At 37.4% G+C, this 10,928-nt stretch overlaps 1 protein-coding gene across 4 annotated transcripts in view; it reads left to right on the top strand.

The window, feature by feature from the left end:
• The window catches only part of Nrg3 (neuregulin 3), a 1,086,061-nt gene that overhangs the window by 462,204 nt on the left and 612,929 nt on the right, over window positions 1–10,928 (top strand). For all 4 annotated transcript variants that reach the window (XM_036198821.1, XM_036198820.1, XM_036198824.1 and 1 more), the window contains exon 2: window positions 10,199–10,328. In XM_036198821.1, coding sequence (XP_036054714.1) covers window positions 10,199–10,328 — 130 coding nt within the window. The remainder of the gene's footprint in view (window positions 1–10,198; window positions 10,329–10,928) is intronic.

The following is a 10,928-nucleotide window of genomic DNA, read 5'->3' as shown; positions in this document are numbered from 1 at the left end:
TTAAATAAAGTGAATATGTTCACTTTTATTCAAAATTTAGAGAATGATGTAAATGTTTAGACATTACTTCTAAGCCACAAGAGAATGAAAAGAAATTTTAAAAAGAAAAATGAATAGAGCTTCTTGAAACCTGCTACTTTCTGTTTTATTTTTGAACCCACCTACCTCTTCTACTCCCTACACTGTTTCAGTCTGTTCTTCAAATATGGGTGCTGGGAGGTAAGTGAATACGTGTAAATGAGTTGCAGGGAATAGTGTTTTCTGCCTGCTTATAACATTTACTTACAGCAGAATTGTGAGAGTATTTGGCAAGGTGAGACACAGATATATATGCTTTAAATACATTCAACCGTCATTAAAATAATACTGTGAATATTAAAAAGTTTTGTGGAACTTAATTTTTATTGATAAGCTATATACAAAATCCTAAGAATAGTGCAGGATCCTTCCATGCTCCAATTCTTTCTCTTGAAATGAAGGAGATATTTAAATCTGATAAATAAGTTTATTCCAAGTATTGTTAGTCCATGTGAACTTCAATAATCCTTAATCTCAGTCCATTTGGTTTGAAATCCTAAAACTGACTGTGCTAATTTAAAGAAAGAAAGAAAGAAAGAAAGAAAGAAAGAAAGAAAGAAAGAAAGAAAGAAAAAGAAAGAAAGAAAGAAAGGGAAAACATAGGCAGAAACAGGGACATCTGGGAAAGTCCAAAGTGGACATGATTAGGCTGAGCTGTGCCATGGAGGGGGAGGAGAAGGGTAAAGAAGAGGAAAGAGATAGGATCCAGGTGCAGCAGCCAGAAGACCAAAGGTACAAAAAGAGCTGGCTATCTGTGGTGATATTGTGTCCCCCAATATATTGTGCACCCTAATAAGTTTTTCTGGGGTCAGAGAACAGAATAGCCATTAGACAGACATAGAGGCCAGAAAATGGTGGCACACATACCTTTAATCCTATCACTTGGGAGGCAGAGATCCATCCCTATCTTTGTGAGTTCAAGGCCACACTGGAAATAGCCTGGCATGGTGACACACACACTTTAATCCCAGCATTTGAAAATTTATGTTTTGCTTGGGAAAGACACATGCCTTTAATCCCAGGAAGTGATGGCAGGAAGCAGAAAGGTATATAAGGCATGAGGACCAGGAACTAGAGGCTTTTAATCTTTTAGGCTTTTAGCAGCGGTTCAGCTGAGATCCATTCGGATGAAGACTCAGAGGCTTCCAGTTTTAGGAAACAAGGTCAGCAGAGAGGTTGGCAAGGTGAGGTTAGCTGTGGCTTGTTCTGCTTCTCTGATCTTTCAGCATTCACCCCAATACCTTGCTCTGGGTTTGTTTTTATTAATGAGACATTTAAAGATTCATGTTATAGGTAACCAAAATGGCTGGGTTATATAAGGAAAAGCCTCTGCTGAGACCGGGAGCCCAGCCCCTGAACTAAAGAGTTCAGGGTAGAGTACAGGCTATGCCAGCCATACATTGTAACAGGGACTGAGGGATGTTTTGACAACCTGGAAGCCAGGTGCACTTTGATATGTTAAATAGGCACCTCAGCTGTTTGCCTGAGGTTTGAAACTTAACACTAATGACAGATGAAGACCATGAAAAAGCCTAAAGGTCACATGTGTCATTAATTAAAATAGTGCAGTAATTATGCCCTAGTTGGTAAATAGACACTGTTTAAACTCTCTGAGTAATGTCTGTATACCACCATGGATACCTGTCCCCAAAGTCCCAGAAGTCATCTGCATTAATCCAGAAATCAAAGAGTTACCACTTGGAAGTACAGTGGGCTATAGAACCTTATAACTTTATAAACACACAGATTAATTCTAGTTATATCTTTCATGTCCACACCACATATGAAGTTGCTTTGATATCCTCTGTATTAAAGTAATATAAGTAATTTTAAACTGGGGAAATTCTTGAATCAAAAAAAATATAATAAAGTTTATAAAAATGAAATTATTTACTTTCAATGGCTTCTGTCACATCAAATAAAAATAAAAAGTAACTCAATTATTATCCTACCTCAGGTACATACATTCACACAAATATATATATATATATATATATATATATATATATGTATGTATGTATATCATTACTCTACATTACTCTCTAAAAGTATTTCTTTTGCTGATATGGAGCTACATGGTAGGATTTACCTTATATTGAAATTAGGTATCAGAGAGCTATGAAACTGTAATATTAGGATACTCATTGTATTATAGTCATTCCAATACTTGCCCTCAGAAACCAAGAAATGCTCATGTATTTGGTGTTAGACTCTGAGAGAAATTAAGAAGATGGGGAGATGACCTTGACAGATCTCCAGGCCTCACCAACCAACTTGGGAAGTTGAGAGAATAATCACATTAGCAATCACATTGAAGTTGTGTGTGATTACCAGATTCTAGTAAGGTGGATTCTAATTAGATCTTCTAGCCTGGGAGGTGCTGAAAGACTTCAGCAAGCTTATCTTTTGCAGAGATCTCAGTGTGAACAATTCCTCTTAGAATGGTTTGCTTGTGTGTGAGCAGCCCTAAAAAGGGTCTCAATCCAGGTGAGAAGAGATAGAAAAACACGGCATATTCAAAAGACCAGAGACAAATTACCAGTGGTTGATGATTGCCTGTGGAGAATCAGAAGAAGAGTTCCCCTAGGATTCTGGAATTATAGTGGAATCAATGCTGTCAGGTTAGAGGAATCTCATAACCTGAGGGATGATCCCTCTGAAAAGCAAGAGTTCAGTTTTCTATAGATTATTCTTGTGGGACTTTGCAGGTGACTCTCGAGATGAAAGGTGAATAGGCAAGAACTGTGAGAAACTCCTTGGCTAAAGGTAGACAGTTGTCAGCCAGTGACATGTAGATGGTAATCAATAAGGTCATCAAGGGCACCTATTGCTCAGGGTGCAGGATGTATGACAATCATCTGAGGAACTTATGAAAGCACCTCTCAGGATCCAACCCTATTGTTTCCAATGCTGTTGAGTCTAGGATGGATCCCATGAGTTTCTGTGTCTAACACAGTAGCCTGCAGGTGACTCAAATAATTCTGGTTTGAAAACCACACCAGGAGTAGACAAGCCCTGGAGAATAAGTAGAAGAAAGAACAGAAATAAAAACCTGGCTAGTGGGAAGCAATATTGTAAAGCATGTCAAACTGCATTCAGTGAGTCCAGAAGTTATCAGATAAGAACAATGAAGCCTGGAGCCAAAGACAATCTGTCAGCTGTACATACTGCATTCATCAAATGAGGAGAGAATAAGCCTTAAGATCAACAATCCACAGTGTTATCTGAAAGATGAATGATTGCTAACAATTCTGAGTATGCTTTAGAAGTGATTAGGAGACCAGTATTTAGTAATCTAGAATTTAAATATTGAATAGATGAGACAGCATTGACAATACTGGTCTCCTAATCACTTCTAAAGCATACTCAGAAATCAAGGAGGACAGGGGTGTCAAGAATACATGGCAGCATGAAAGTCAGTGAATGACTGGTCACAAAGGCCAACAAGGTGAAGAGATTAAAACAACAGGAAAAAAATGACAACTAAGCTATTGTCTGCTTTAGTGATAGTGGGAAACATATAATGGGTCTTTTCAGTAACCCAATCGGAAGAGAAGAAATAGTGTTTGGGAAGAATAAACCAGACTACAAGGATATCAATGACAGTCACTACTATCACCATCATGGTGGAAGCAGTTTGTATAGTTTGTATAGATGTTGGTGTACAGGAAGAATGATAAATACTGGCTTTCATGATAAAGTTTCCAGTTACAAAATAAATGTATTGCCACCAAACATGATATGCCCATGACTGTTTATTTAAGCTGGAACAAAGTAGTTTTCCTTTCCTCTCTCTTTCCTTCTCCTTCTCTCCTCCTTCCCTCCCCCTTCTCTGTATGTGTATCTCTGCCTGCCTTCTTCCCTTTTTTTCTTTCTTTAATATTTTTTGATAGACTCTCCCAGTGTAGTCCCAGGCTCACCTCAGATATACAGTCTATCTGCTTCACCATCTGGAATGCTGCGATTACAGGTATGCCCCACAATACACAACTATTGGGACAGGGTTTAAAAGTAGTATTTCTAGCTGGAAGGTAGTAGGTAGGTCATGCAAATTTAAAAGGGGGGTCTTTCTGCGTTTGCTGTGAGAGTGGGTGTCTTTAAGATACACCAAGAGCCTTCAACCCTTTCAACAGTCTTGTCACTCAATATGCTGTGCAGCGCATGCCTATTTTCCCTACACTAGCAAAGTGAACAATTGACTCATGATAGGGGGGAAAAAGCTATCTTTGCCACTTTCCAGCTGAGAAGTGGTGTGTTTTCCTTTCAAACAACGCTGTACTAAATATTTTATGAATCAATCTCATACCAATGTTTCTTCCTGGGTGCCAAATAAGTAGTAGATTCAACAGGGAATTTTAATATAAGGAGCAGTTTTCACTTACACTGCTGCCCTGGAAGAGGTTGCCAGAGAAAAAGACCATATGCAAATCGCTTGTCTCACCTTCAAGGTATGTTAAACCACTGGGATTGTTCATTACAGTTTTACCTTCATTTTAGGGAACTGTCAAGTTATGAGCTATCAGAGAGAAGTGGACAACTTCATGGCGAAACTGTCATTTGTCCCATTACTCTCTTCTTTAGGTGATCTTGCTAGAATTCCTGTTCCTCTGACAGTTAAATAACACACGTTCAGCACAGTGCTCCACTGCTGATCTTCTGGGATGCCCTCAGAGACAGCAGCAGCTCGAACTAAGCTCTCTTCTTCCTTGACTGTCTACTGCAATTATTATATGTAACAGCCAATTCCACATTCTTCTTCTTGCAACAGAACTGTGGGTTCCCACAGTCTAAGCAGTATTGTGTTTAGAGCATAGAAACCCTCCCAAAGTGACACTCAAGTTGATCTCAGTACTTAAAGGGAAAAGGAGCCATTTTCTTAGTCATTAATACAGTAACTTTCATTGCAAAAATCTGCAGGGATTCCTGTCTCCCAGCCATACATTTTCTCCCCATTTTGCTTTTAATGAATTAACTACCACTACTTCCTACAGTGTGTTTAATTACTGTGCTGATTGCTTACTATGTATGCTACATGAAGTGGAAAGAATACAAAAGTGGAAAAAAAAATTCTCTGTGACCTCCTTGGGGAGAGAGATCAAAACCCAATAAAAATAAGAAAACCCATTAAACCACATGGAACAAGTGCCAGATGAGTGGTCCAGATAATTGCCCAGCCCCTGTGGTCAGGTTCCTCAACCACCAACCTGCCTTCTTTCCCTAAACCCTGGGCCTGTTGTCATTATACTTGGAAGAACTTAGCACTTTTTTAAGCCTTCATCCTTCCTCTGCCCTCTATGGTCTTCTCTCTTAAAATCTTTTCTAATTTTACCTTTGTTTTGATTTCTTCACCTTTGCCCTCCATCCCATAGAATTAACTTTACTTTTATGAAATTCTTTGTGCTTTACCTAAATTTTAAATTGCTTCTACTCTTTTTTGCTGTTGGTAAATGTGGGTCTCTTTATATGTTGCCCAGGCTATCTTTTAATTTTGTCTTTCTTCCTGCCTCAGACTCCATAGAGTTGCTGTTTAGGACAACAAGCTTGCATCACCATATCCAGCTCCTAAGTCATTTTCCAGGTGCTTCTCAAGACTAAACTTTTATTTAATTGTCTAGATATTTTATGAGTTTTTTTTCTATTTGTTTATTTTATTTAGGGGTGTGTGTGTGTGTGTGTGTGTGTGTGTGTGTGTGTGTGTGTGTGCCTGCATTTATCTGTGAGTACCATCTGTGACCGGTGCTTGAGAAAGCCAGAAAAGGGTATTGGTGACCCTGGTACCAAAGCTATCGACAGTGTGAGCCTCCATGTGTGTTTTGGGAACCAAATTCAGGTTCTCTGCAAGAGTAGCAAGTGTTCTTAACCACAGAGCCATTTATCCAGCCCTTGAGTTTATTTCTTATGATGACAAAAAATGAAACCATACTTTTCAGCATAAACATAGAAAAATGCTCAAGCGTAAACATACGTGTCATATGTATCAATCTGCAAACATGTGCTGCGTGCATGTTGTTGTCAAGCCATGCATGAAATCAGAGCAGAGGGGTATAAACCTACTGTGCTCAGGAACTCTCAGTCTTGACATATATGATACTCATAAACAGACATGAAAGAAGAGAGGGGTGTCTAATAATGTGCCTCTATTGAGTATGACCCTATCTTTTAAAGAAGATCTTTTAAAGAAAAGTGGTATTCATTGGAATATTGATTTACCAAGTCTTTCATCTATGTAGCAAAAAAATCCATAAATAAATATAGCATAACTTTTTTGTTAAAATTACCAAATTATATGTTTCTAAAAATAACTTTGGTTAAGTATATGCCAAAATTATAGCACACACTTTATAGTCATCTTAGTGCATTGGATTATATTAATGATGCTGCAATTTTATAAAACATAAATATGTCCCAAAAGTATTGGCTGAGTTTGTAGGTGAGAATGTGTTATGGGATCTCTATGTAAACCAAGAGTTTAATTTTAAAGAACTGAAGCTAGATCTCATCTGTTGTGCTACTTTAGGGAACAGAAACAACATAATGAATGTTATGTGATAGTTGATTTTTATTTTATGTTCTATAAAATGGGTTCTGTAATGATGTTTTGTTAAATATTAAACACATACAGATAGATATGTATACATACTTATAAACAGATTTATCAATTTTAGTGAGTGTTATCCACAATGCCTACTGTTTTATGCTAGGCAACATTTCGTTTAAATTATAGAAAGCAGGAAAAATGGTTGCTTTGGTATTCTGTATGTTACTTATTTAACATAAGATTAAGTAGGTGGTTCTCAAGTTCATATAGCAGTATGATCTTGAAACCTGTCAGTCTTCGTTTTTGGCATGATTACTCTAAGAACAAACTTTTACTTTATGAGGCATATGTCTTAACCTTCTCGCAAGTCCTGTGCTTTGCAGTGAGTAGTAAAATGTGAATATCACAGCAAAATGCTTGGGTAAATGCTGATATTTTAAACTTACTGGTAATTTCAGTTGATTTACTTACAGAAGTAGCCAATCCAGTCTCTCTCATGGTCCATCACATGAAGCTCTACAACATAATCAAAATGTTCATTTGGAAAACAGTTGAAGTACTTGAAATGAATTCTGTGATTCTTCAAGCTATGGGTGTAGATTTTTCAAGTACATGCTAAGTCTGTGTTTGCTATTTCTTATACCCAGGACTTTTTCAGAGCCGCTTCCTGGGGTCTCTGATCCTCTATAATGTGCTGACAGATGATTCCCACTGTGACAGCAATGTAATTGGTAGAATTGTATGAGAACCCCAGGAGACAGCAATTGTCAGATGGAAATTAATTGATTGTAATTGCTTTGCCATTGTATTGCACTCTGAGTCTGTAGCTTGTTAAAACCACTGATTATAAAAATAAGGATCTTACTTTTTCTGCTGTAGGTTATGTTGATGAAAAGCCACTCTTAGAAAAATTATCAGTGAATATCAATCAACGGGTAATAAGAAATTCAAGGAGAAGTTAAGTAGCCGATCGTGAATTAGCAACATACGTCAGCAGTTGGAAAAGGCATCAACTGTTTGTTCAATGATTTATACTGAACTCTCTGCTTAGAATGCCTGCATGTCAACTATTTCCCATAGAAAGCAAGATAGATTCTGTATGACTGTGTAGTGCATACTGACCTAAATAACAGATCTTTGCCCTAGGGAGGATTTAGAAAACAGAATGTGTCTGTTTTGCAGAGCCTTTATCTTGTGGGGAGTCATAACAGGAAGTTATCTTAAAACAGAAAACAGTTCCCATTGTCCTGTTTTTTGTTTATTTGTTCGATTTTGTTTTTGTTTTTTTTGAGACAGGGTTTCTCTGTTGAGTTTTGTTGCCTGTCCTGGATCTCTCTCTGTATACCAGGCTGTCCTAGAACTCACAGAGATCCATCCACCTGACTCTGCCTCCTGAGTGCTGGGAATAAAGGCATGTGCCACCATCACCTGGGCCATTGTCCTGTTGTTAATATCTATGCATAACTTATGAGTGAAGACTCTGAAGTCATCATATTGAAATATCTATCAATACTGAAATGTACCAAGACAATTCCTCCTTGTGAAATCATACCTGTTTCTTCTTGTTGTTAGAGATAATGTCTTATCTTGTTCTTAGATAATATCTTAGAGATATTAGTGGCATTGTAATGAGGTCATTAGTGATCTTATCTCTCATTCATGGTATTTTATTGACTTGTGATGTTAGGGAGGTCATATTTATTGTCTGTATTTTACTGAGTACCAATTATTCTGATTAGGCCTCAGCACTTGCCCACCAGGAAGTCAAGGAATTAAAGAATGGGAGGACCTGGGAGTAAAATCTTGCAGGATAAAACCTTGTGACTAACCTACGTCCATGTAAAGGAAATTCAACAATATTAAATGCTAAATAATTTATTCATCTTTTATTTATAAAACATATATTTTCTTGGCTATTGAAGTGGAATTGCTGTTAATGCTTCAGCTGCTTAAAACAATGTGCAGATGCAGCAGTGGAATCATCCTGTCATTAGGATGTATTTAGGGCTATTTAATATTTGAGATGCAGGTATACATGTATAGCTTAATGAAAAATATAAATAACTATGATTTAAAACTACATGTTTAAAGGAATGCTGAAAATCACAATTGTTTTTACCATTAAATATTTTCTATGATTATTCTTCACATATGACTGACTTCTAAAATTTGGAGCATTGAAATTTTAATTACAGAATGAAATTGGAAAGTGAAAAAAAAACAGCTATTGGGCAATTATAGCTATTAGCAATGCATTCCCAAACTCCACATAACTATCAGGATGTATTTGATAAATGTTTAAGAATATTTGGCAACAATAAAGGGAATGAATGTCATGTTGTTTCAATCCTTCACACAGCATGTTAGTTAAAAGTGAAATGAACCAAAGTTGTTTTACTGTATTTGATTGTATTCAGCTCTTGCTGTTATGTGTGCTCTAGGGGTAAATCCTGGAGTGGTAGTTCTCAATCTGTGGGTCATGACCCCCTTATGGCCTCTTATTAGATACCCTGCATATCAGATACTTACTTTCCAATTTATTACAGTAGCAAAATTACAGTATGAAAGGTAAAGAAATAATTTTTGGTTGGTGTTTACCACAACATGAGTAACTATATTAAAGAGAAGCAGTATTAGGAAGGTTGAGGACTGCTGTCCCAGAGTGACTCCACTGTAAAAGTGTAATGGGAGGGTATCATTGGTCCCCAGACACACATTTGATTCTGACTGGATGTTCAAGCTCTTACCTATAATGATTCAGTGTTTACATCTCCTATGCACTCCTTCCTACATAATGATGTGAAGTAAACAAACGCTGTTTAAATAGATGCCATTGGCTCTTCTTTAGGGAACAGTGGTGAGGAGAAAATGTATGAACACATACTATTTATTTGTTTGATGGTTTAGCTCTCATGGAACTTGCTTTGTAGACCAGGCTGGCCTTGAACTCACAAAGATCCCCCCATCTGTGCCTCCTGAGTGCTAGGATTAAAGGCCCGTGCTAGATTGTTCTACTACAATTAAATTTTGTATGTAGTGTTGAGAAGTGAATCCAGGACCTTGCAAAACTATGAGTGCTTTAGCTATTTCAGCCTTCGGTTTTCTTTTAAATTTTTTTTTTATTTCATTTTGGTTTTGATTTTGATTTTTCTTGTTGTTGTTGTTATTATTTTCCAAAGAAAGGTATTGCTATACAAGTTAGCCTATCTTTTAAATTCTAGATGTAGCATAGGCTTTCATTGAACTCATGATCCTCTGGCCTCCAACTATGGGTTACTGGCAATAGAGATGAGCTTCTTTCTGCCCACTCTCAAGTTATTTTCCATGAATATTTTTCTTTTTTGTTTGGTTGAATACCAGGATACAGAGCCATTATAAATGGAGGGCTGACTATAAGACAACTGAATATAGTAGGTTAATTCAGCTGTGTAGGTTAGTTTCATTGAAGATTGGTGCTGTCTGTCGCCAATCCCCATGATATTGCCTTTGTATAGTCCTGGACTCAAATTTCCAGCTAATGATAGAAGTGGTCTGTAGTATAATACATGTCAACAGCATTTCCCTCTTTTCTCTCCTCTTCAGATACTACGACATACTCCACTGAACGATCTGAACACTTCAAACCCTGCCGAGACAAGGACCTAGCATACTGTCTCAATGATGGCGAGTGCTTTGTGATTGAGACATTGACAGGATCCCATAAACACTGTCGGTAAGCCCCTGCAACAGATAGATTAAGGATTAGACCCTTACTGAGGACCAGAAGTAGAAGGTGGTAGCCAGCTTTGACATTAAAGTGTCTGGGTGTGTACAGAGCAGCTGTTTTAGTGGTGAAATTGATACGGCAAGGAACAAGGCTCATACCTTGTTGCTGTTTGAGGAAGAAACAATAGAAATAAGACAGATGTGGCTATGTTTTGCCTAACAGGCCAAAGAAGATTTACTTCATATCTTCCAGTTTAATGGAAGTGATTATTTATTTTCCAAAGCTTGTATTTAAGACATGAGACCCAAGCTTATATCCTGTCACTCAGAAATAATCCTTCCTTGCGTATCTAAAAACTTCAATAAGAGACACAACCTGCTCATCTTAGAGAGTCTTGGTGTTCAGTGTGAAGCAAATCCCAGAGACTGCACCTGTGTCCAGAGAGAAGTTTTATTATAATTCTGCTGCGCTTATTAATTTCAGATGTTTTTGAAAACACCTGTGATGAGAAACTGCTCTCCAGCAAGATGTTGTAAATGAAATGATTGTCCTAATAGGACCCTGGTAGAGAACCACTTAAGGGAACTCGCCAGTAGATTCAGGAAG

Source organism: Onychomys torridus, chromosome 9 (genome assembly GCF_903995425.1).
Source record: "Onychomys torridus chromosome 9, mOncTor1.1, whole genome shotgun sequence".
NCBI classification, from domain to species: Eukaryota; Metazoa; Chordata; class Mammalia; order Rodentia; family Cricetidae; genus Onychomys; species Onychomys torridus.
This window is presented reverse-complemented; position numbering and strand designations above follow the sequence as displayed.